Source organism: Drosophila sulfurigaster, chromosome 3 (assembly GCF_023558435.1).
Source record: "Drosophila sulfurigaster albostrigata strain 15112-1811.04 chromosome 3, ASM2355843v2, whole genome shotgun sequence".
Taxonomy (NCBI): Eukaryota; Metazoa; Arthropoda; class Insecta; order Diptera; family Drosophilidae; genus Drosophila; species Drosophila sulfurigaster.
Window position 1 is genome coordinate 30,533,986 of NC_084883.1, and position 27,980 is coordinate 30,561,965.

At 37.8% G+C, this 27,980-nt stretch overlaps 2 protein-coding genes across 7 annotated transcripts; one reads left to right on the plus strand and one right to left on the minus strand.

Moving 5' to 3' along the window:
- The first annotated feature begins 1,192 nt into the window (after window positions 1-1,192).
- LOC133841070 (ion transport peptide-like) lies at window positions 1,193-25,992 on the plus strand. 6 transcript variants are annotated; one of them, XM_062273337.1, is made up of 4 exons: window positions 9,085-9,225; window positions 11,462-11,775; window positions 21,693-21,910; window positions 22,922-24,361. In XM_062273337.1, the coding sequence occupies exons 2-4, from the start codon at window positions 11,755-11,757 to the stop codon at window positions 23,061-23,063; spliced, it is 381 nt and encodes a 126-aa protein (XP_062129321.1). In that variant the 5' UTR covers window positions 9,085-9,225; window positions 11,462-11,754; the 3' UTR covers window positions 23,064-24,361. The 6 variants fall into 6 exon arrangements, with proteins under 6 accessions (XP_062129322.1, XP_062129318.1, XP_062129319.1 ...); XM_062273338.1 differs by lacking the exons at window positions 9,085-9,225; window positions 11,462-11,775 and adding an exon at window positions 1,193-1,288; XM_062273334.1 differs by lacking the exons at window positions 9,085-9,225; window positions 11,462-11,775 and adding an exon at window positions 4,815-5,967.
- Window positions 25,878-27,959, minus strand: LOC133841066 (inorganic pyrophosphatase). The gene is made up of 6 exons (XM_062273329.1): window positions 27,725-27,959; window positions 27,150-27,268; window positions 26,678-27,073; window positions 26,456-26,610; window positions 26,281-26,390; window positions 25,878-26,018 (listed from the first exon to the last, which is right to left on the minus strand). Exons 1-6 carry the CDS (start codon window positions 27,942-27,944, stop codon window positions 25,987-25,989), a joined length of 1,032 nt encoding a protein of 343 aa, XP_062129313.1. The 5' UTR covers window positions 27,945-27,959; the 3' UTR covers window positions 25,878-25,986.
- Window positions 27,960-27,980: the final 21 nt, after the last annotated feature.

Genomic DNA, 27,980 nt, shown 5'->3' on the forward strand with positions numbered 1-27,980 from the left:
TTTTATATAGCACAGAAAACTACGAGTTTTTATTTAGTTCAATACATATTAAACTTAACTCATAAAATGTCCTCCACAATTTCCAATCTCATTGTTATATTTATTATAATTAATTGTACTTTTGTTCTCTACATATTATATATTTATGAACTTATTCAGTAGGAATAAAAATAAACTAATTTTAAACATTGTGACAAAGTACGCTGATTATGTTTAAAATATTTTCGGAGTCATGATTTTAGGAAATGATTAAGAAATTGAATAAATCTATTTTTGAGCTATGACGATAAAGCGATTAGCTATGTATTATATAATGCATAATGTATATATTAAGCATGCAAATCATAAAATATGATTTATAAATATATAAAAATGACTGACTGTATCAGTATAAATTTACAATTATAATTATAATTTATTTTTAATCCATGTAAATAAATTACAATAAAATGAAAATCAATATTGTTGTTGTTGGGAAAAGTAACTTTGATTGACAATTTATACCGCTTAGATCGTTTTCATTGTCTTCATAGAATTTTAACTTTAGATTTATTAATATTTTATTGAACATATTGTAATTCAATTTTCTCCACTAAAATTCTTGGGAAAATACTAGCTTTTTTGCAGCTAATTATTTAGCTAGTTTGTAAAAAGCAACAGCTCTAATGAGTTATCCTAGAGCTGGAAAAAGTGAAAGGATTACAATGTGTCGAACATTTCAATAAACGCATATCGATGTGCATAATGAGGCGTCCTTGGCAGCGCCAAGTGCTTGTTTAATGACATCCTTTGTGGCGTGTTGTCAATTGGAGAGGCAACTTACGCGATGAATATGTCTGTTTCATCCTGTCGCATCCTTGGCTGTCCTGCGGTGACTGCGACCATAAACATTAGCACAAGTGATAAGAGAGTGTGTGTGCATTCTAATCAACTCACTATCATAATCGTAATAATACTAATCGTAATCATAAGCAGGGAAGACAGAGACACAACAGAAAGACGAATACAATCTATAATTTATACAGCTGTCTTGAGGGCGCTTTGTAATCAGAGGCAGAAGCTGAGGCAAAGGCAGCGGCATGCAAAAAAGAAGACCGCAAAAAAAAAAGGGAAAAAGAGACGCCCACCTCCTCATCCATTCAGCATCTAAGTAAGAAATGGCGAACGAATCCGGCTATATAAGCCGTGTGGACAGAAGGTTCACCAAACATTTCGGCACAGTTTGCAGAACCAAACGGAGTTTAGTTTACACCAAAGCAGTCGCAACATTTCCAACAGCAGCAAAATGGTGAGTACGAGTGCATACACTGAGAGAAAAGTCACAAAAAAATACTGTACGGTGGGAATCTCAAAAGCAACTCTTAAGATTTTTTATTTAATTTTCGGGATAAAAAGTTTAATCACCCAATTTCAAAATATATTTAATCTTCCACGAATATAGTCATCAAATTCTAGTCTTTACAGTCTTATAGTTTAAAAAATTTGAATAGAAGAACACACAATATGACGAATAGTATATAGCTATAGTAACTAGGTTGTTTGACTTTACTTCACAATTTATATATATGCTTTTTGGCATCGGATATATTCTTGTTGTGTACTTTTCCAGTTGTTACTCTGCTTTTCTTACGGTGTATAACTTTGCTATCAACAAAGTAAGGTTACGGGGAGTCAAAACCTTAAATATAGTACAGTTTTCTTGGTATACAAAGATTTTAATTAGTTTAAAAGTACGATTTTGTACTAAAAACTTTTATTTACTTTATTTAATTATGTATACAAAATACTAAAAAGCTTTTTAAAATTTTTTTCAATTTGTTAATTTCTATTTATTTTTTACACAAGATATGCACATTTATCTATATTATCTCTATATTGTTTTTCAAAATTATATTATATTAAAATATAACTCCACTTCAATGTTTAGTGAAATAATCTCTAAAGAAACATCTCTACTTTAATTTCTATGCTTCAAGTGTTCATTTTTGGTTTAGATGTGGCTTAAGTTCGCCATTTTTCTCGCTGTGTGCGCAATTCGCATAGATCTGAAAAGTACGACTAAGTTTAGATCAGTTAACCACAGACAGACTGCGAGTTGGCCAATCAGTTGGCGGCTTTGCCAATGCTATTTATAGCGCACATTCAAACGGGTTTACGTTAACAAAAAAAAAAGAGACTAGTAAATGAAAAGAAAAGGCCAACAACTACAGAGAGCGATCTATAATTGCAATCGGAATGGAAATGGAAATAGAAATAAAACTAGAGATGTGAGACATGAGATATGCAAGACGAAATTGAAGAGAGGGGAATTTTTCAATTAAAAGATCAGCTGCTGTTCAGATACTATATTTATATAAGGCAGTCCAGTTAGTTATTTAAAATAAAGCTTAAGCGTAAATGCTGTTAGTTAGCAAGTATTTTGAATTGAAGCTCAGCTCTGGCTAATCTATATTTATGTTAGACAGTCAGTCAATCGGTCAGGCAGTCAGTCAGTCAATCAGTCAGTCGGGCGGCCATTCAGTTAGCTAGTCACATAACTCTCTCTAACTAAAAATGTTGCTTTCTTAAATGGCAGCAGTTCTATCTGGTTTGGTTGGTGCCTTAAGTGCCCATCACGGATCAGAGTCACGAATTTATATACAGCAGCTACAGCTATATAGTAGCTATAGCTATCGCACTGCAAATTCATCTTGCTGTTTTTTTGCCGGGTGACCTTTGCCGGTCGTCTGCCTCAGCCTCAGTCTCAGGCTCAGCGTCTGGAGAGTGCGGCTTGTGTTTGACATTTCCTTACAATGTGTACGCCCGACTATTTAGTATTTATAATTTGCGTGTGCGCCGCTCATTTAACCATAGTATATGTACTAAAAAGCACATGAGATAATATACATCTCACTAAGAGAAATTAGTAACAAGAAATATGGCAATTAACTCTAGTTATTGCAGTCAGTTAGTCAGTCAGTCAATCAGCCAGGCAATAAGTTAGCCAATTGCGCAATCGGTTTGCCTATTGAGTAATACGCAAATGTCTTGTCTTGCCTTGTCTTGGACTTGAGCTTGGATTTAAGAGCAGTGCTCATTAGCATTATTCCAATTCCTCATTGTTATTGTTGTTGTTGTTGTTGTTTACAAACTGATATTGCACTACATAGAGTCGGGCTTGGATAATCGCTGTTATAATACTTAGCTAGCTTGTGTCTGGTCGCGGACAACAACACGTTTGACAGCTCTCGCTCTCCCGTTAAGTGAATCACACTTGTGCCACATTACAAGTTTGTTGACACGCTGACGTATACGTAATAAACATATAGCGTATACTAACCACATTTTCCATACATTGCAAACAAAATATACGCGCTGCAGGCCAAAGGCTCAAGCGCGCATTGCTCGTAAATCTAATTCAAACAAACAAAAGAGGCGTATTATTTATATATAGAATCTTTCTACAACCACAGACATTTTTACTGCATATATATTGTGTATATGGATATATATATACAAATATATATGGCTTTTACTAGGCAATGCACGATTATATTTAAGTCCGGGGCTGCGTCGTCGCCGCCAAAACGGAAACGGGTAATAATTTGCGACGTAGCTCGACAAAAAAAAAATTACGAAAATGAAAAACGTTTTACATTTTACACGGAGTCCGGACGAGCTTCAAGAGTCGTCCAAACTGGAGGTGGAGGTGCTGCAAGAACTGCCTGGAAAGATACTTTACAAACGCACACTCACACACATGCAGAAGTGAGCAAGAGAAAACGCTGCTTCAGTTTTAAATACCCTTTCCAATAAATAATCCGAAACGAGTATTTACTCTTGCTGCATTTCCTACATTGCCTTTTGCAGTGTATACTTTTAGGTCAATCACTATCAGCTTATCGGTTATCAATCTGCTGCAATCGATGTCGCTACTCACGGATTGAGCTGCATTTCTGTTATCGATATCACTCACTCATTGCTACTATCGGCACCACGCAGTTTGCGATGCCCAATAGATTCAAATGAATTTCTTTTTTTTCCTACGCCGTAACTAATAGTCGTGAATGCTCTACTTTGATTCATGCGCCTTGCTCATTTATGCTCGCGAGGCGGGTTATTTTGGTGAGTGCGAGCGAATTACAGTTTACATGCTTCAATTTCAATTTCAATTCGTGCATTTGTGTGCGTGCTGCTACGCAGCCAGTGGCGTAGTTGCCAATAGGGGGCGCACTTCACTCTTATCGTACGTTAGTGAGCTTCCTTTGTCTGCATCTGGGGTCGTCTCTAGACCCCATTAGAGGCGCGTGTCTCGCTGCCAATGCATTGACCACAGCTGCACACACATCCACTTCTATGTAGACAGTTATCACACACACACACTGTTAAAAGGGGGACGACGGGCAGCATTGTCTGTCTCTCACACATACAGACTGTTGAGCAACACGCTTGCGTGTGTGTGTATGTCAGAATGATCGTCCATGTTCCAGTGCTCTGTGTGTGCTCGCTCAGTGAGCCCAACATTTTGTCAATTCATTTTTTGCATTTAGTCTGCTTTCGTTGCTCTTATGCGGCTTGACAATTTTTTTGCTTTTCATATAAAAAAGAATAAAGATTTTATAGTCATTTCCTACGAGTCGCGTCTTCGTCGCCTTGGCATCTAGATATATACATATATATATATAGATATAGATATTGGCATATATATGCATATAAATGTATATAGTGTAAAGCCAATTCTATATGTGTGTCAACAAAACGTATTTGTTTTTGTGCATTGCAGATATTTTGCTCACTTGAAATAATATTTACTAAATGTGCAATACATAAAGTAAATAGTGAATTTATCATTTGAGAGTGACAAAACGTGAGAATCGTGCGGCCCTTGGCCAGGGGCGGACTACATTTTGTATACACATGTATGCCGCGTATCAATTATGTGGAAATATATTTACAAAGATACATACATATATGCATGTGTCTCTTTCTGTGTGTGAGTGAGTGTGTCTGTGTGCTGTGCATATGTAAGGCAATTTCGATGCCCTGGCACTGAATGTCACTAAACGCGCCAACCACTCGCATTGCGTGCGAAATACCCCGCATCCGCCTCTTTGCTTTGTCTCATCCTCCACATCCAACTCACAAGTTACACCCTGTGTGTGAGTGAGTGCGACTGTATCAGTCTGTGCTGTTTTTGTGCGTGCGTATTGGTGTGCGTGTGAGTGTAGATCAGCTTTTGCTGTCGCAGTCGCTGTCGCAGCAGAAACCGCACGTCAAACAAACAAACAAACAACAATTCACATTCATTCATTGCGCGTCGGCTTCATTGTGAACGATAACGATTGTGATTGCCGCCGCCGCTGGCTATTATCGTCATTTTTGCTACGCACTCACATACAGAGAGCGGGAAAGAGAGAGCAGCAACAGCAACAGCAGCAGCGAGGAAGAAGCTGCAGTGAGAGTGAAATGAAGATGGGATTATGAAAAAGACCAAAAGCAAATATACAAATTGTACTTATTTGACTTTCGTGTATAGTGAGTGAAAGTGCATAAGTTCACTTTGGTTGTTGTTGTTGTGTGTTGATTGTTAGTTGCATTCGATTAGTTTATTTGTGTTAATCAATTCATTGGCCACGCCCACATATGCCGCCTAGGCCGCATCAACGCAACGCACACAAAGACCTAACAAAAATCCACACAAAATGGCGATAAATTCAAGCGCCAGAGAAACGCCCAAGCGTAAAGTTTGAAACAACAACAACCAAATCAAATAAAAGAAAATAAAAGAAAAAAAACCAAACAAAACAACAAAACGAAAAGTTGACGACGAAATTTATGCAACAAAAGTTTTGCCGAAGCCCGCCCAGCAGCAACAGCAGCGAAAGAGAGAGAGAGGCGGCTGATAGGCCGATAGGCGATAAGTGTGGCCAACTTCTTGTGTGGCCAAAGAAACCCAAACTCGGATCAAACTCGAAAGAAGCGCCTAAGGTAAGCGCAAAGCAACAACCACACTGCACCCCACTCACCGTCTCCCTTCCACTCCCACGTTCAGATGCTGATGCCGATCTCGGCAATATTTGCATATTGTTTGTAGTATGTTTGTTTGCCTGTCTCTTCTTCTTCGTCTTCTGACCGCCGTACGTCTGCCCCTTTTGACCGTTGTTTGTTTACTTTCATCGCACACCCTTTTTTGTGCATTTGCATTTCGCATGGCAAGTTCAACTTCTGTGTTTGCATGATTTTTGTATTTATTTGATATGTGCTCTCTGGCCCACTTTGAGGTTATTAACATTGAAATTGAAGTCCAAGCGTTGCCGCATTTAATAAATTCGTCCCTGTCCCTGCCCCTGCCCCAACGCTCACATCTCGTTTATTTACAGCAGCCAAATAACAAATATAACACTTTTCACTTTTTCTGTTGCTGCTGTTGTTGTTGTTGTAAAGAAATTGTTACAAGGTCAATTGTTTGTTGTTATATTATTATTGTATTTGCCCGTGTACTGGAATATATTTCATATCATTTCATTTCCATTCAATTTCCACAACATGACGCGGCACCTTTTGCTGCTGCGAGGGAAGAGTGTGTGGAAGAGGTAGAGAGAGAGAAAGAGACAGCGCTTGTACTCGCTTGCTGTAATTTCCGGTTCCGTTTTGCGCGTAATGGGCGCCCATCTGTGTGAAATGTTTGATTGTATTCAATTTAGAGGCATGGGAAACAATTTTTTGTAACAAGTTTGCAGCTTTATCCTCAGTTTGTAAAGCCTAAGGAAAGGAACTGCAATTCTTCAATGTCAGCAGATAAAACTGAAACTGGTGCGAAAAAGTTCACTTCCGCTTGACATTTTTGGATTTGTATTAATATTTATAATACTCGGATAATTCATTGATTTATTCAATATTTTCCAGTTTCTTTTATTCTTGTTTAAAAAGTTTTAGTAGATTTATTTTGTAAAAAAATATGGATAAATCTGAAAATTTAAATCGAAAATTCATCAATTCTTTCCGTGTTATTTCAATTACGAATAATTTCATACCTTGTTTTTTAAGATTACAATATGTGATTAAAGCATTGCTTCGATGATTTTTTATACTTTTCTTGGAATATTGGGAATTGCGTGATGTGAATTTTATAGTAAAGAAGTTCCCTATGAATTATGATTTATTTGATACGTTCGAAATCGATCGATAATGAAGCTGTTAATACTTAGAAATGTAGTTCACAAGTAATTAAAAAAAAAATTAAGTTTATTTTTTTTTTGCACACTTCTGGGAACAACTGGAATAATTCAGCAATTGTTTCAGAATAATTAAAGAGTGTGCTGACGACAATTGTGGGGTTTCTCTCACCCCTAGAGAGCGATGCATGAGTCATGTTATTGTCAATCAGGTCAACTATCCAATAATCTAAACGAGACGCAATCGATGCCCATATCTGAAGGCGTTCTGTAATTGGTTTCGTAGTGACGTTGTTTGAATTCGTAGCTGAAGTCGTAATATAGAATGATGTTTTAATTAGTTTAATCGCATAGACGAAATCGTAAAAAATGACGTTGCGATCTAAAGAACGGAGTACGAAACTAAATCATGTGGTGATATTTACGACTATAGCCCTCATTCTATTATAATTAATGTTTATTGCGAGTACCCGTTTAATTATATATTTATGTTATATGACGATGTACACAAAGAGAAATATTAGAACTTTACGAACACGATTTGTTCTCAGAAAAATTTAATTAAATACAATAATTTATTATAATATTTAGCTGAACTTGATCAAATAAATTTAATGCATATTTATATTTGTTTAGCATTGCATATTTATTATCTATTTCTGGCCTAAAGTGATTCTTAAAACTTCCAAGAACTTTAAATGTTAATTTTATTACGACTTAATTTTATTTTGATATTTTTCTAAGAACTTTATGTGTTCAAGTTGTACTTGAATATTATACAACTGGAATTTATTCAGAAATTTTTCTCTCTGTTTTCATGTCGCCCACATGCAAAACTCATCCACCTGCGAGTTGGTCTTGATTATGGCAAATATTGTGGGGGCTATCGATTCGTGATCAGCTATATTTATGCCGTTACTGTACGTCTAATTAGCAAGAATTTCACACATGGGGTTGAAGGGGGCTGTTAACCATATGCAATTGTTCATACATTCGCCACACATTATTACCTTTTATTTTTAGCCACAATTTGTGTTATTGTTGCTGTTGTTATTGCTGGAGGCAGTTCCGGTTGCCAACATTGCACATTATCATCGTGTGTGTGTGGTTTTTGGACACTTGTAACATGCCCTAGGCATTTTCCATTTGGGAGTAAATATTTCCCCTCACTTAATTGCTAGATTGTCAGATAGCTTAGAACTGCAGAGTGATACAACTCTCATTATACCCTGTACAAATCAAATTACATGTTTTCTCTGGTACTAAATGAGCCTAAATGTATGCTACGTAAAATTAATAATAATAGAAGGATAAATCCTTAAATGATTTAGGGCAATGTAACCAGTGACAATGTAATCTCCCGCTAGTCACATTTACAGGGTATCACAATGGAACTTGCCCCGACACAGTGATTGTAGTTCTGTGGCAATTATATGTTGCAGTAATTGCCAACGATTGGCAATTAATTGCATCAGCAACGCCAAGCAACTGTAGTAGGAGCCTAGGGGAAATCCACCGCAGTAGAATAATACAAAACAATAAATGGGATCCTCAGAGAGACTGAACGAATGAGAAAGAGCGAGAGGGGGCGCAAAAGTTACAGTTACACACAGTGCTTTTGTTTTGCCGGCAGCAACAAGTGGCCCAAAAGAGCACAGCACGCACTCAGAGAGCGAGAGAGTGAGAGAGCATAGCAGATTGTGACATTAACAGCGCTCTGTTAGGGAAGCGCAACATGTATCTCAACATGTGCCCAAGCTCTGTGCATAGCGTTGCATATGTTGCTTAGGAGCAATAAAGCAATCAATAAAGTGCCGCGCTCTGTTAACTTAACAGAGCGAGCGATATAACAGACTTGTCGTCAGTCAGCAGACGGCAGCCAAAGCATGTTGCAGAGGTAAGAGGGTCGCTCTCAGAGTTTCTTACAAAATTCAGTATAAAAAACAAAACCGGATTCCGAGTGCAACAGTTTCAATTTGAACATCGTGGCGAGCAGGTCGTTTTCGAGAGAGACAACAAAACTTTTGTGGCATAATTAACGAGATATTCTCAGTTTTTTCGAAGATCATTTGTAAGCAAGAAGCAACAAGTCAATTCGACAAAAATATTTTAAATAAATTCAACAAATAAAATAAAACAAGTGGATAAATTGAATTAATGTGCTAATCGAAATCAACGCAAACGATTCTTAGAAGATTGTGAAATAAATAACAATCAAAAATGTTTAGCGTTATTTTTAAGTTTCTCATGAAAATAAAAATGTTAAATATTCATATGACGTTAAATAACGAGCGTGCGGGACAGCCTTAAACAACTTTTTAGCCAACAACAGTCGTCACCAGTAATTAACGAAATTATACAAAAAGCATATACAATAAAAATTAAAATAAGTCATAAAAGGAAACAACAAAAAATAAACACGAAGCCCCCCAAAAAAAAGTTTATTTCTTTCGAATTGTGTGAACTGTATGTGGAAAAGTACCGCGTTAAAAAAATAAACGTTGATGTCTTGTGATTGTTATTATCATTATTGTTTTTTATACATTGTTGTTACTGCTGCAATTCAACAAGTCAAGTCAAAAACGAGGACACACCACGGCAAAACTGTTGATACCAACAACAACAGCAGCTGCAACAAACAAAACATAAAAATAAGAAAAATACCAAATTTCAAATGTCCAATATATACCACAATGTCTAAATACCAATTGTTGCTTATCACGCTGCCTTAATCTGTGTGCGCACTGCGCATAGCGCAGGTCGCTCTACTCAGTCTCTGCTGCAGTTAACGAGAAAGGGACTACCTGCTGTGTGCCTTTCGCTCTCCCTCTCCCGGTTCTTCAGCATCGTCGCAACAACTCGTCACTGTGTCGTCATTTCATCTCGATCTTGATATCCATAACCAAATCAATGCCGACCGGCATCTCATTTTTCTCTGTGTGAGTGTGTGTGTCTTGCGCCCTTTTCCATTGTTGTTGTTTTCGCATTATGCGGCCACCTTGCACACACACACACTCACAAGCACTCACACTCTAACAACTCTGCACAGACCACACACACACGCACACATTAATGATGACTTTTTGAAGCCACGTTTCCTTGTGGTCGTGTTGCTGTTGTTGTACATTTTTGACATTGTTTCTCTTCTTTTTGGCTCTGTTGCCATGAGAGGGTGCGCCAACAGCAGCAGCAACAACAACAATAATAAAGCGCAGACAACTTTCGTTGATATTTTGTTGGCGATGATGTCATAAGTTCTTATTGGTGCGTGGAAGGAAGGCAAAAGAGCGTCTTGAAGAGGGACAAGGATAGGGATACGGACGGGGTTATGGGAATGCGAATAGTGGCGAATGGCATTGGAATTATATGAATTTGTTATTTTGAAACATATCAAGCATTTCCTAGAAATCCAAATTGTTGGCGCGTTTTGTCAATATATGTATGATGTTGTTGTTGCCGGCTGTTGCTGCTGCTGCTGCCGCTTGCAACAGGAAATATATGTACATGTATTATGCTGAAATACAAACACACACAAACGTCACATGCATACACACAGTCTGCATTTGTATTTATTTTTTGCACGCAAACACTTCCGACACTTTTAATGCAGCGAGCGAAGCGATCAGACTGGCTAAATAAATCAACATCAGCATTAACCAACAACAGAAACAACAAAAACTGCCACAATAAGAGCAAAAGCAGCCATGTGCAATCGCCCTCTCGCACTCCCACTCCCTCCGCAGCTCCAAAGCCGCCTGTTTCTGTCTCTCTCTCAGTCATGTTCGCTCCTTTGCTCTCTTTGCCCACGCTCTCACGCAAATGCAGTTGCTCTGCCGCTGCTACAGTGCAGTTTGCCCGTTAAAGCGTTCAGTGCATACATACATACATACATATGTATACAATGTAAATGATTTTAATCAATGGCGTTCATGTCGACGTCGACGCTTACTCATATACTCACACATAGACTTACCATTAATAATAATAAACGAAGAACGTACGATCATATGAAGCACAACAACAAATGCTTGCAATGCGTATTTAGAATTGGAATGGACACTCGTGCATATTGAAAGGGCCACGACAAGACATTCCAATAGCGAAAGCAGCCATTTGTAATAATTGTAATAAATGCAATGTCGATAACACGCGCAATTTTTCGATTTATTGATGATTATTATCGCCCAATTAATCAATCTTTGACGGCAGCTAGACGAAGATCAGTCGATCGAGCAACAATAACATATTTGTATGTCAAACAATATTGATAATAACAACGCAATGCTATTTTCAATTTTTTCCCATAGAAAATATAAATATAAGCTGCGGCAAATTAACTTAAACAACAACCAAGCGAAAAGCCAACAAAAAATTAATCAAACTGTGCTAAACGAGTACTTAAGCCGAGAAAACAGAAAAACAGCGTCAGCGAACACAAGTACTTAAAACAAAGTAGTTAACCAAGCAAACAAATTAGCAAAGATTTTATTTGTATACTTACAACTAATAACAAATAACGATAACAACAACTAAGCAACAGAAGCGGACACAACAAAAGCAAAAACACCATCAAAAACATACACAAAACAAAAATATCGATATGAAGAAGCTGTCACAAAATGTGAGTATTAATCGGGAATCCCACACTTGGCTTTTGGGGGAGGGAAAAGTAACGATAGGAGGGCGGTTTGTTTTTTTTTTTTAATTTGAACAGCATGTTCTTCCAAGAAATCCAGCAGCATCTGAAATGGTGAAATGCATTTTTTCAAGTTCAGCGCCAGAAGAGAGAACTCGAGAACAAGAAACTCGAAATGGACGTCATTGGGATCGAATGTGAGTGTGGCATGTTAATGAACTTGAAAAGGCCATGGTAATGATGAAGTTGCACTTGATGCTGACACTGTTGCTGATTGAAATGCAAACAGAAATTGAAATTGAAATTCGAATGAAAGTGCAACGTGCCTCAACAATCGAACCAATTGATGCAAAAAGGGACTTGCAGACGTTAAGCATTCACTTTGATTTCTGATGAAGTCTGCCAGCAAAATTCTTACTATAATATGCTGTCTTTTGAAAAATGTAGCATTTTTTCGAATACATCTTTCCTTCCACGCGCCATTCACTATCAGTCTCATCCATATACATATGTACATATGTATGAATATGTAAATATGTATGAATAAAGTAATGCAAACTTTTAGTATAAATTTAGCTTTAAAAGCTTTTTTAACTTAGACTGACCTTGCATTTTGGCTCTTAGCCCTTGGCTTACAAGTTCGAGTCGATTTCGATTTTCTTTTGTGATGGCTAATTGCAATCGACGATAAATCATTGCAACTCTGATTTGGGCACGCGCTCGACATGCCGCCACCCGTCTTCCTTCACCTGCTGCACCAATTCGCTCCCCTTTTGAGCGTCTCATCCGTTTTGCTCGCCTAATTGAAAAGCAATTGTGCCGCACTCAAATAAGTTAAGACGTATTTTTTTTTTTTATTTGTTGGTTCCTGGCAGTCGGCAATCAAGTGGACTCTGATTGGAAAACAGTGATCGACCGGCAGCACTTTGAGGTTAATGTGTATGGCCAAAGAAACTCAAGAGAGGCAGAAATTGCGATTGCGAGTACATTTGGCACGCTTTGATGTTGCCAATTGAAAAATGGCCAGCAATGCCAGCAATAATCCATTTATCAAAGCACATACACAATGTTCATATGTTTTTCATATTATTATAAGTACACAATCGTTCGCTATATGTGCCACACACACACACATTCATACAACATCTGCCAGATGCAGCCTCTGACACTCCCAAAGCAAAGCTGTTGACTTATTTAGCAGCAGTTCAATGCCCCATAAAATACACGAGTCTGTTTCTCTCTCTTTTTTTGGCATTGTACTTAGCTGAACTCTCATAATCTTCATAATTATTCGCATTGTAGTTTTTTTTTGTTTTCTCTGTGCTTTGTCGCCATTTTCTCCATTTTTGTCTAGTCTGAAGGTCAGAGCGAGATGGCTAGCTTAGCGGGTGGTGTTGATCCTCTAAGGCGAAAAGGTGATAGCTAATAGCGATAGGCGGGGGAGCTTGGAGCGTTGCCAGGTCGCTGCAATTAGTTTGTGATATTACCTTATCGTCAAATACATATTGCATAATCTCTTTGAATTTTGAATCATGGCCAGATCAAATCAATTTCAAATTGGCTGATGCAACAGTTTCTTGATTTTAGTGTATTTATTTTGTATTTCTCGAGTATTTTATGTCTGCCATTGCCATCAACATTTTTATGGTCTGCGCATTAAATTGGCCTTTAATGGTCGTATAACAGCAATTATATATACATATATTTATCTATATATACATATAGTTATGCTGCCGAACGAAGCAATTAAGTGATTTTTATTATTCTTATTATTATTTTGGCGTTGTTCTTGCTGTTGTTGTTCTTATTGTTATTGTTGGTCGTAAACATTGAATGCGTTCTTATGTCAGCAGGCAAATTAAATGTTGTAATAAGCCAATAAAAATTAACGAATCAATTGACAAACGGCCATTAAAACTTGCCAAGCAACTGCCGAAAAGGGGGCCTGTCACTCCAACAATAAAAACAACAACAACGAGACAACGACAAGAGTTACAACAACAGTTTAAAGTTTTCGCTGATAAATCGCAGCAACAAATTGGCAATCATTACAACCTAAACTCCCCTTTTCAACTAGCTGACCACAACAACAGGTTACCAAATAAGCCGCACACAATTTACAAATGTTAATGATTGATTTTGTGTCATGTAATCGCTAGCAAACTAGTTTTCAGTTTGTTGTCATTTTTCAACTTTAATTGACGTCAAGCCGTCGACTCTCCTCCTTCTGCGCTCCTCTGATCTACCCCTTGGCTTACCAATGTCTTGGCCTTATATAGTCGCACTTGACGCTTAAGCGTCACACATTTCTTCCGTCCTTGGCCGTACAATATTAGCAACAGCGGCATGCTTAGCTCTCAGATACCCTGTAGTATTCCCCAAAAGTATGCTATATAAAATCAGGTAGCCTTTAAGCTTCAATTGGTAATTTTGAAGTAATTTCAGCTTGCATGTCTGTTGAGAGTCAAACAAAATTATCATGACTCGATACCCAATCGAAAGGAAATGTACTCGAATCGATTGAATTTGTGTGCAACTCTAGGAAAGGGGGTGGGAGTGAGTGTTGTACATATCTGGCATTCTTGGAATGCAAACAAACCGCGTGCAGTTGGCATGTTGTTTGTTTGCCTGCGCTGTTAATTCTTCGTGTTTTCACACGTTCAATGGCCATTTATTGTAATTGCTTTCTTGACGTGACTCATTTTCCATTTCCGCTATTTGACATGACTCTATATAATTTCAATACACATATTTGGCATTCAACTTATATCAAGTGATTGAGGCATTTTCGAATTCGCTATTTGCAGAATTAGGTCGCCATTTTGGCATGCAACTGTTGAACAACCGTTGTGAGCGTTTTTACTGTTTACGCTGTTTACACTATGCATTGACACTGGTCAAAGGAAGTGTGCACACTGGTCACACTGTTACATTTGCATACTTATGTTATGCTCATGTTAAGTCGCTGTTAGTGTGAACCATCAAATTTGCATGCCGATCGCGAAATGTTGTCGCCATCGTCGCCGTTGTCGTTAATCAGCTTACGAATGCATATTGAGTGTGAGCCAAAAATAAAAACCGCATTTTGTGTGAGGGAAGTCAAGCTGCTCCTAATGGGGCTATATAGAGTGTGTGTATCGATGCTTAATGCTTAATGCGAATTCAATTCAAAAATGCAAACCAAAATGAATATCAATAAAAACGGGCGCAAAAGTTAATGATGTGATTTATATGCTTTTTTTAAAAAACATCAGAAATTGGCACAATCAGTGGCTAAAGCTTGAAATATATTGTATACATGCTTTTGAATATATTTGCAAATAATTTCCTCAATGGACTTGTTTCATTTTCATGTACAGTGAAACCTGTGACACGCTTCCATCTTTTTTTCTCCTTCTCTCTCTCGCTCTACCTCGCAGCAGTATTCGAAACTCGTATTCGTTAGATTATTCATTTGAAAAAAGTATAAAAATAAACAGCAAACTAGACAAAACCAGTTTTCAATTCTCCATGCAAACTGCTCAAATTGTTTTGCTTTCAATTAAACTAATAAAATGCCAATTGTTGTAATACAAGCGTACGTGTGTGTAGTGTGTATCTGTGTGTGTTATGTGTCGCCGAACTGGCTGGCAAAACTGAATTCCATTAACTAGGCCTAATGCCAAATGCCTGGCCAGCACAACGTGGCGTATGCGTAATAAGAACAACAGCAGCAGCAGCGAAAAAAACCTGTAATTTATATAAATTGCGATTGGTTGTTGTGGTCAGTCAACGTTTAACAGAATCAGTTCCAGTTCCAGTTGCATTTGCAGTTCAATTAGTTCCACTTTCAGTTGCGGCTGCCTTCAATGCGCGAGAGATGCATTTAAATCGCGCTCAACTAGTTTGCTAGATGGCTCGATGCTCGTTACCGTAATTGATCCACATAATTGGTTATTCATATGCCGTAAATGTTGTTGGGCAGGACTAACTAATGGTCAACTCTCTTCTCGCTGGCAAGCAAAACGTAAAAAAAAAAAAAAAAAAAAGAAAAAAAGAGTGCTTGTCAAGTGATTTTATAATGCACATCACGTATACGCCTGGGTGTTCCACTCTGCATCTATAATCACAAACACAGACATGCACTTGCATGCATAACTTGGCTGGGTTCGGCTCGAGTCGCTTGGCTGACGCTAGCAACAAAAGCAACAACAACAACGACGACGACGACGACAGAGATGCCTCAACAGCGATGCCAGACTTGCTGTCGTCGCCGCCTCTCACAAATGTTGTTGTGCATTCGACTGTGTGTGTATGTGTGTGTGTGTGGCTGATAAGAAAAAGACAACAGCAGCAACAGCAATAGCAGCAGCGACAACGGCAGCCGACGGCAGCACACAACAGTTGTCTGTTGAGTGGCAACAGTTTTGCGATCTTCAGTTTTATTTTTGTTGCCAACAAAGTTGATTGCTCGCGCGGGTGTTTTTGTTATTTGTTTGTCTCACTCACTTCTTTGCTTCGGCTTTCTGAGACAACTCAACTGAACTCAACGTTATTTTATATTTGTTGTTTGTTTGTTGTAGCTTTGTGTAATACACAAGTTTCGTCGTCGCGTTGTTTGCTTATGATTTTCTTAACTGTTTGAACAGCACTTTTTTTTGTGGGTCTTGCGTTTTATTTGTTTGTGATTTGTTGGTAGACCCCAAAAAAAAAAAACAGCAAGATTGTATACTATATTTATATTTGTATTTCGTATTTGCATTTCGTCGTATTTGAGTTGACTTGGTTCATTACGAAACGCGTGCAACTATTAATCTTAATCATACTAATTGGATACAAAAAACGCGCACGAGCAGCGCAGCGCTAAGCAGAAAGCAGAGAGATCAAAGATTAATCGCAGAGATCGGCAATTCAGCAAATCAATTGAATCGCCGCTTCGCCATGCAGCAGCAACAGCAGTCGCAGCACCATCAGCAGCTCTATGAATGTCGCAGCGCAGCTGGAAGCCATAGAAAGGCTCATCAGCAACAGCATCTGTATCAGCAGCAGGCGGTAGGCAAAATGAGCGAAATTAATACACACACATACACTTAAATGAATGGTGTTAAACGAGCAACACACACACACGCATAGCCAACTACACATGTGAGCAGGAAAATAGGTGTGAAATTCTGTTTAGTAGGATTTTGAGCACTTAACATTTCAATTGCAAAATTTGATAAGATTTCACAGTAGACAGAAAATTATATATCTATTTTAGTCAATGGGTATTAGTTTTATATTTAGAAATATTAGTGCGAATGAGATAATTGAAATATTTTAGATTAGATAATGTGTTTGCATATCAAATAGCTGTTTACTTTAGTCCAGCTTAATCCTAATTTATAAGACTAGTTAATTATTCTAAGCGTTGTACTTAGAAGCATTAGTTAGTATATGAAATTAAAAGATAATTGTTGAGTGATTTCATTTTACTGTGTAATATAATTAAAGTAAGATAACACTTTAGTTAAGTTAAATACTCTGCTTCTGTCATTTATTTCACTAAAGCTTTTCACCTTATAAAGACCGTCATAATCGATACAATTTAGTATATCGAAATCGAAAATCCTAAATCACTCAAAAAAGGTCATACCTATCTGGGTGTCCACAAGTGTAGTTGCCGCCATTTTGCAAATGAGTTACTGCTGTTGGTTGTCGTAGTTTGTAGTTGTAGCGCTATTAATTTAATGCCAAAGAGAATTTAATGCATATTAAATTGCATATTAAAATGCGCTTGCCACAAGGGGAGTCCAGTTTCACGAAATGCAAATGCCGCATGTCTAGTAAATTAACAGCACCGTTTAACGCAGGCGCAACAGCCAAGCAGGCAACAGCAGCAACAACAAAAACAACAACAGCTAGCTAGCATAGGCATCGAGTACAAAAACAACAATCGCTGTGCCAGTTTATTTGGTACCAAGCAGTCTCGCCATGTGGCTGATATATTTTTTTTTTTTTTGTGTGTTGACTGGTTGTTGTTGTGGCCATGGTACCATGCAGTCTCGAGAGCCGTTTTAGCATTTAAGTGGGTTGTTCAAGCAGTTGCCACATGGCATCCATCTTCCAAATCAAATTTACCCCAGCAGAAAAAGAAGCTGATTTAATATTCCAGGTGTAATCACAATTTCCAGCAACTTAACATTACAGAAGCGAGCGCTGTTAAAGTCATGCTGTGAATGTGAATGTGTCTTCGCTTCGCAAAAGTGCACAAGGTTTGCGAGTAACTTAACTGATGATGACTGCAGCAGCTTTTGCCATGGTTGCGTAGCCAAGCGTTAAGTTTATGATGGAACATGCTACTTACTTAACACACACACACACACACACTTATGAAATAAATGTGTATTTGTGCAATTGCATTTGCACAGTTTTGCAGGCATTTCATTGCCAGTCATTGCCAATTTCGCAGTAAAGACGCCATAAAATACAAGATACATTTGTTTGCGATAACATACCGACATGACATACCAAATTTAGGCGCCCCTGATAAGCCAAGCCAAGCAGACAGGTGGACTTTTCGCTTAAAATATATTTATGTATTTATATTTATTTAACAGCAAATCGGTTTATGGCGGTGTGAGACAGTTTTGAGTGAGGCGGTCATACCGAGACGTTAAAGTGCTTAAAACTATTGCGCACAAAAGAATTCACAATTCATTATAATTGCTGTCATTATTTTTGGCTCATGACTTCATTCAATGTCGCCTGGCAGCAGGCAGCAGGCGGCACACGCACACACACTCACAGACTGAGAGAGACGGCAATCAAAATCAAAGTTGAATAGTTTACAATCAGGCAAATCGACTTGGACATGAAACATGCGCGATTCGCGCCAATGATTCAGTTACACACACACACACACAAACACATAATTGTGCTCTTGCCTATGTATGTGTGGTCGTTTTTTTTTAATGCGACTGTATGTATGACAAGCAGACAGTTATTTAAATTGCTACAAAGCGCCATGCCGACAAATAAAATCAATTGGCAGCTAATCAAAGCACAATGCAAACAAATTGCCAGCACATGCTCCTCGAAGTCGATGTTTGTATCGATGGCGATGATGATGACGTTGTCGATGATGAAGTTTATCGACTTGAAACGATCGATCAATCGTTGTCGTTCCATATTCGCAATTCGAACTTGCGTTCGTTGGCTCCTGTTTAGTGGTCAACAGTGACGTCACCATCCCAGACAATGAGATAGGAAGAAAGAGCACAAAATTAAAGCACTTACAGCTGCTGTTGCTGTAAAGCGCTCTTTTATTTTGGATGCCGCCGCCATATCGGTTATGCAATTTACGCGGCCGGCAAAAGTGTTAAAAATAAATGCAGCACACACGCACACTTCAGAGCCGAACTCGAACTCGTTCTCGAACTCTCGCTCGATGCCCATAAATCGTGCAATTCGAATCCAATTAGCGGGAGCAGCGAGCAGCAGCAGCCGCCGCCGCTGCGCAGCAGAGGTCATCGTGTGCGCTGCGTAATGCGAGACAGCAGCAGCTGTGCTCTTAACTCTCTTTGGCGCCATAGACGTAAAAGAAATACAAACAGAAGAGGGAGAAAAAACAGATCTTACTTTACAGCTGTGACGTTGGCGTCACTTGAACACTTTTTCCAACACTGTCGCGTCATTTAGATTTTACGTGCATTGTAGTATGTGTATTTATTTATTTAGTATTAAATGGCGCTCACGTGTTGTGCGCGCGCGGCAGCTGCTAATTATAGTATAGTATTCAAATATGTCCGAAAAATATGTATGTACACAAGACTGTGTGCTAGAAATCGAAAACGAAATCGAAAATGTACTTTTGACCAACTGGCAATAACATTCGGCCATTTGGCAACTGATTGATGAACTTTTCGACTACTTCGCCCATAAGCCATTGGCCATAAATCAAAAACGACGACAACAAAAATGCGCTCAACTTAATTGAAAGCATCAACAAGCCAATAAAAAATCAATTTAAATAAACTCACACACATAGGGACACACCCGGACACAGATACTGAGCGAAAGAGACAGAAAGAGCAAAACATTGAGAGCACGATCGACAACAACGACAACGATGCGGGAGGTGCTAAGTGAAATGCTTGTTAAAACTCATCATAGACCATGCCACGAGTCGACGAAAATCGAAAATATTTCAACAAATAGTATACAATATTTATTGTTGTTGTTGCTGTTGTCGCTCGTTCGAAATAGCGACGCTGTGTCTGCTTAAATTTTCATTCATTTCCACACTCACATCACAGACACATACACACACACCCAACAAAAGCGACGCAGCAGCGAAAATTTCACACAGCAAGAGCAGTGGAAAAATTTGCAATTTTAATCAAATTATTCAATAGTTTGGAATGTATGTCGACGCTGGTAATTGAAGCTGAAACTGACTAACTGACAGACAGACGGACTAACCACGCAAATTGATAAAATATGCAAATGCAAAAGAGAGAAGTATTAATTCATTTCATTCATTTATGTATTTATTTTGGGGGCCTGTCTGGCTTGACTGTCAGATGTTTACTTCATTTAACCAAGTAAACGCTCGCTTGAGTGCAGCGCGAATTGTTATCGAAGCTGTTATCGGGTTGCGTTCTGAGCCAGGGTTGGAAAATACAGATTTTTAGTGCAACATTCTTGATTTCAGCAGTTTCTATGAAAATGGAATTTAAATTTGTACTACTAGAGGCCTTACAACTTTTCTATTTAGGCGTATACATAATATTTTATTGTATAAAAGGCAAATTATTTATCTTCAACTGTAATGCTCGCCTTCAAGATCACAGCAACTTATTTCTCACTGTGTAAATTAGCCAACTCTCGACACTTTTACAAATAATGCAATAAACATTGAAATTGTGCGCCTATTTATAGCCAAGACACGTCTGTGCCGCACTTGCAGACACCTTTATGAAGATGCCGCTGTTGCCGTCTTAGTTGTTGCTGTTGCTGCCACATGCAGATCGCAGCAGATGGCGGCGCGGCACTTGGCAATCGCACAGATGCAACAACAACAAGAACGAATTGTGTGCGTTCTATATTTAGCGCACACTTTGCAGTTGCAATTGCAGACAGTCACTATTTTTAGATACCTTGAACTACGAGTTACGAGTTACGAGCTACGATTTACGATTTACAATTCACGATTCACAAGCGACCTGCTCCTTCTCTTCCTTCTTCCACTTTGATTGAGAGACCGCCTGAGAAAGAGACAGAGGGAGAGAGCGAGAGCGAGAAAGAGGGCGATTGTGAAGATTGCTCAGGCCGTCGACCACCCGTTGCGTGTGGTTGCGGTTTCAAGGTTCAACTTGGCCCATATCCACTTACCCAGTAAGCAGATAGCCCTCAACCATCTGAAGCTGGTCTTAATTATAGCGTCTTCTCAGCGGGAGCTAAAAATAGATAGCGACAAGCGACGACACGCAATTTGTGATATACTATTTATAAACTATTTCCGGTACTTGAGTCGCTTTAATAGCATCATCATTACACGGCAAAAAGCCGAGTGAGAAAGCTAAAGTCGAGTTTCAGACTGTGAGATAATGCTTTTAATTTTTATGGTGCGGAATTTAAATTAAAATTTAGATTTGCGCAACACTTAGGAGTACTGTTACCAAATTTTCTTCATCTACTGCTTATGGTTCCATGCCCTTAGCTGTTTAATCGAGCAGAATTAACTATAAGAAATAATGATACAAACTTTTACAGCTCTACTTGGTATAGTTCCAGAGATCTCGCTATTTATACAAGTTAAAGTTGCAGCTTTCTAACTATTACATTTTATTTTAAATTATCCCTAAACTATAATAAACTTCTAATTCATTTTTCACTTTACTCGCTTTAATGACCATTTTATTGTTCTCTTCTATTTGTAGATGTGTTCCCGCAACATAAAGATCTCGGTGGTGCTGTTTCTTGTCTTGATTCCCATATTCACAGCGTTGCCACACAATCACAATCTATCGAAACGCAGCAATTTCTTTGATCTGGAATGCAAGGGCATCTTCAACAAGACCATGTTCTTCCGTCTGGATCGCATCTGCGAGGATTGTTACCAATTGTTCCGCGAAACGAGTATACATCGACTTTGCAAGTAAGTGTAATTTCATTTGTGAAACTTCTCTTTAATAAGTATCAAAATCCCACTAATCAATCAAATTCATATAGCTAAAGAAACAACATCAACAAAATAATGTATCCTTTATCCATTTCCCAAAACTACTAGCCCAAGATGACATCCTCACTTTCCACTTAACAAATTCACATCTTCCAAAGAATATTCAAATCACTAGATAGAAAATTCTTCCATTAAATGTCCCTTACTATTAAATCATCGGAACCCGGTATATAAAATTTCCTTCATCATTTTACACTTAAATTTCACAAATCCCAATTCCAACATAACGACGTCCTCAACCCCAACACAGGGTCTCCACATCACATCAATTTAAAAGCAATTCAAGGCGATTTATTGCCAAATTGCGGCGCAAAAAAAAAGAAAAGAAAGAAATTCTTTCTTAAGTACACTTTGTTACCAAATTACCATGGTCAGATTTAAACGATGACCATGACATGGAAAGCAATACAGGAAAGCACTTTTTAAATGTAGAACACTCATTCTAGAAATAAGTATTTCTTGGAAAGAGAAACTATTTTCGTTTTCCGCTTGAGTTTATCTTCTGTTTGTTTTTTATCTAGCTTATCTACTTATCTACAACACAAAATGTATCTATCTTATCTAAGTATCTTTGCTTAGTATCTGGCTGAAATCTATTCTTGTCTATCTTTGCTGCAGGGCTAATTGTTTCGCCCACGAAACCTTCGGAGATTGCCTCAAAGTGCTGCTCATCGATGATGAGGAGATTGTACAGCTGCAACACTATCTCAAAGTCATCAATGGCTCGCCTTATCCCTTTCACAAGCCCGTCGTCTTCAAATAGATTGCTCTTCACTTTCATTTTCCCTTAATTTCATTTGTCTATACTTTCGTTTCGTTAATTTCCTATACTTTCGTTACATTAATTTAATTTCTTATATTATTATTACGATTATTATGGTTATGGATTTCTTGATTTTGTATATTTTATTTCAATTGTGTTTTTAGGAAAGACTGCTTTGACTCCAAATGGTTTGGCGAATGCGTTAAAGTGCTTTTAACACCCTCAGAGGAAATAACAAATTTACAACATTTCATAAAAGTCGTAAATGGTTCGCCCATATCATTCAACATGGCGCCGGTTACATAACTCTCTTAAGTGGTAGGGTTACCACTCTGAGAACCACCAGCAGAAACCACCAGAAAAACAAACCACCCACAACATCCACACTTTACACACACACACACACACACACACCCGCATCCACATACAATACAATACACAACAACAAGAGCAAATAGTAATGGAAGGAATTCCAGTTCCAGTTTTGGAGCGCAAAACATCCGAAGAATCTGAACACAACAAGAAGAACACGAACAAGAGAACCAACAAATTAAATATTTAACGCCCAAATTTAATTCGTACTTATTTATTACTGTATGCTTTACAGTTTTTACTATACTATATGTGTTTTTTTAAAAACCCTAATTATTTTAATTAATTTATTGAAACGTTACGCGTTTGTTGTAAGTGAGGGACAGGGACATGGGAAAAATGGGAATAACGGGGGAGAATTAACGGGGATATTGTGTAAGAGTGTGATTACACTTTAACACTTACACACACACACACAACACACACGGAGTAAGCGAGACAGCAATAGCGATAGAGATATAGAGAGTGGGGAATCGGGGGTTTCTTCCCAGTTTTGACCGCATACCCCGAAGCCGAAGAAGTATTTATTTCTAAGTATTCTTAGCTTGTTTATTATTGCGTTATGTATGTAAAATAAAAGATCCATTGTTTTTAATATACTTATTTAATGTATAATTATTATTTTTTGTATTGTATGTAAACAAAAACCGAAAAGAAAAAACAAAACAAAAAAAAAAAAGAAATCGTATCGCGTATTCCAAGCAGCATTTACATTCTTACATCAGAGGGCAGACAACACTACAAAATACTGAAAAAATACCAACACTCACAGACGACTCATACACACATACATACACATGCACACACACACGCAACCCACAAGAACGAAAGTATTTTGCAAATGTATTAAAAATTTTTGTGCTATTTAGTAAAGTTTACCGTAATTAGCGTACAATTTGTTGGCAAAACAAAAAAAGCAAAAACAAAAAGAAAAGCAAAAGAAAAATATATAATCACGAGTACATACAAAAATATTTTAGTCTAAAACGCAATTTGTGCAAAACACAAACAAAACAAAAAACCTTTGGTAAAAACACGGGAAATCGAACAACAACAAAAAAACGAATGCATTAAAAATGTAGCAAAAAAAAAAGAAAACAATATAAACATAAATGAAATATTTATGTAAAATGATGAACAAAACAATCGCTGGCTATTTGAGGGCATCCAAAATTGTGATAAATGAAATTAGAATGCGACACTAACCAAGAGAGAGAGTAACAAGCAAAACACAGAGAGAAAAAGAGCGCGTGAGCAACAAGTGCAGCGGCAGCAACAGCAGCTGTTATCGATGTTTGGCGCGTTTCCGACGCGACTAAAAACGCGCGCTTACCGTTTTTATTTTGTGGTACGTTTTCAGTTCAACGCTTTATTATTTCATTTCCATTTTTGCATTTTGGTTTCGTTTTCTGACGAGCGCATTTGCTTTTTGTCACCACTGCCCAAACAATATTTTTTGAACAGGCACCAAAACAAATCTTTTTTGCATTTTTTGTGGCTCAAATAATTTTGTCTGAGCCATGTCCCCAACCAATTTGGGGCTTTCAAGCCATTTGCCACAATGTTTGACTAATACCGTTTATTTTCATTCGATAAAATAGGCAAGACTGCTTCGGATCACAATTCTTCAATGCCTGCGTTGAGTCGCTGCAGCTGCACGATGATATGGATAAATATAACGAATGGCGCGATACCCTGGGACGCAAGAAGTAAATTGATGGACGAGGTAACGACGGACAGGACACGATGACACGATGAGAGCTGGCATAATACGAGTACTACTTACATTACATACATATATACAACTCTTATACAATATATAAAAACACTCTTACTCTTATACTACGATGTGAACACTCACACACAGTCACATCCTACACACGACAACCGATAACAAGAGAGAATCATCGCAAAATACTTATCGATTAAGTACAAAAACGAAACGATAATGTAGAATCTTGAAATGCAAACAAAAAATAATAACAATATTTGTAAACCTAACTAAATATGACAGTAAAATTTGTTTTTCGCACACTTCTCGCGTATATTTCTCGTATATTTTTGTATTGTTTTTGTCGTAAGTTTAGTTCTTCGAACATATATAAAACGAAAATTCGATTAGTTCAAACAAAGGACAATTGTAGCACAGCAAAAGCAGGAAATTAAAAAAAAAATTAAATAAATAAAATGTCTGATGTAAATATTTAAAATGTTTCGCTTTCATTTGAAAGTTTTCAACATATACGAGGTACATACATGTATGTCTATATATTTTGTAAATTTTTTGTGTATCCTTTAAGCAGTTAAGTTAATTTGTTACGTTTACGTTTAACTTCTAATTCTAACCATATCTATGCGAAGAAGACGAAGAAGAAGCGAAAGTTGAAATCATCAACAAACAGAACACACATATTAACCATAACCAGTACACAGCATATTTCGATATTACATTATATGTACCCTAATTAATTTAAACTTGTTTGGATCTAGTCGTAAAATATAAATAAAAACTGTATATTTCAAGTGAAAAGCAGCGACCAAGTTTTAATTTATTTCGAAGGGTTACTATAACTATGCTGATCAAAATCGCCACTAAAATTTTCCATGAAATACAAATTAACCAATTCAATTTAAATTCTGTGTCTTCTGATAATGCAAATTCAACCGGATATTAATCCGAAAGCTTGATAACGAGAATCGTCGAGCATCTAAATTTCCAAAATTAGTTTTATTCGAGGTGCAAAAAACTTTATTCAATGTGTATTTTATTCAGTTGAGTTTCCAATATCAATACCAACAATTCATATACATCTACAATAATTGATACGATTTTAATTCATTTCAATTGCGACTCAATTCACTTGAGGTGTATGAAATGCCAAGTGTCGACTGTAAAATAAGAGATTAAAATATTTTAAAATAGAGAGCATATTTATTTAAATTATAGCATCAACAAGCATAGCCAATTACATAAGATTTAGTGTGTGTGACAATATTTACAGCAGGAACATGTGAATCTTTGGTATTTGCTTTGATTTTGGGTTAGTAAAGCATGCAGAACTGGAGGGGAATCCAAGGAGTGCATATTTTGTTTGCATAGCGATAGCGTGTGTTGCGTGTTAAAGCTTTGCGGGAACATAATAAACCTTACCTGTGTCGGCCACTTCCTCGACATCGCCGCCTTCGGGAGCATCATCCAGCAGCTTGGCCGATTGCTCCTTGCCAATGCGATTATCAGAGTTTGTATTGGTGATGTTTTGACTGCAAATCAATTAGGAAATTTTGTTAAATTTATTATAAAAATGTGATCTCCATGCTGTACAAACCAAGCAATAGCCGTATTGCCACCATTGGGCTGATTAATCAAAGACTGCCAGAATTTGTGCGTCTCGGCAATCACGGTAGTGGCGAATTCAGCATTTTTGGCATCGCCGTTAAAGGCAAACTGATTCTCTGGTTTGCCATCGGGAATTTTGTAGATCTGCAAGTCAAAGAAAAAGTATGTATGTAACATAAATATAGTTATCTAGCATTTTTCGCCTAGTTACCTTGAACCATTCGACTGTGGCGCGCAACAAGCCGGGGAAATATTGATCGACATCGGCAATATCATTGACTTTCGATGCCACTGGGTCCTTGGCATCGATAGCGATGATTTTCCAATCAGTTTCGCCCTCATCGATAAGTGCAATGGCGCCCAGCACTTTGACTTGCAGAACATCACCACGATTGGCAACGCGATAGCCAATCTCGATAACATCGATGGGATCGTTATCGCCCTTGCAACCGGTGGATGGCTCAATGTGATCGGGATTCTCCCAGGTCTGGGGCAAAGCGCCATAATTCCAGATGTAACCCTTGTGGGGGAAGCAATTGGCCACAAAGCGCAGTTTGCCCTTCTTGATGTCTTGCTTAATGGGATTCATTGGGGTCTTCAGGCTAATCTAAATAAGCGAAACAGACACGCAAACATTGTTTATCGATAGATACATTGTAGATATTAAGCACAAATTAAGTTACCTCCATTTTGGCGTTTGTCCAACGTGGCACCTCAACGACCATATTGTAGACGGTCTTCTCCTCGTTGGCAAACAATGGAATGTCGTGCATCGGCGAGATGACATTGCCGCAGTTATTTTCTATTACAAATTATAGCAGAAATTATGGAGCGTTGTAATTAATGTGTCTGCAAAACCAAACTCGAAACACGCAATCACTTGATTAATTGAATTGACTATTCCCCAAAAAAAGTAACCACCTTAAACAAACCATATCGCATTACTTTAAACGGCAGCAAACCCTTTGATATATAGCGTAAATAAAGATATTGATTCGTTTCATAATAATAATAAACAATCGTAAAAGACACAAAGTCCACAACTGATTCACCTTGCTCAGTGTCATGATTGTTGCTGATAAAGCGGTTTCTTAATTAACGGCAAACTTGTTGCATAATTTCCCTGATTTCAATGGAGCGGAAGTTCTATCAAAATAATTTAAGGATTCTGTCGTCACGAAGGGTTATTTTTTTGTTTTAATATGCCGCATGTTAATAAAGCGATTTGCACTTGATGAATTTGGTTTGGTTTACTTACTGAAATAAAGGCTGTAGTTTGAAGAGTTCTTAGCTCCCTTCTCCACAGTTTGGTACAGCGGCATGTTCGAAATTGTTTTATGTGAATGTTGTAATTGAATTTGTCTAAAACTGCCTGCAGCTGCGCTTTCTGCTGACGTTGCGAAAATTGACCGGAGCGATCGACTTCCAATTACACGTGAGGACGCAATATACGAACGCCTTGCAATTGTGGCGAGCATTGTGTTGTAGAGATGGCGCGAAATCGATTACACTAT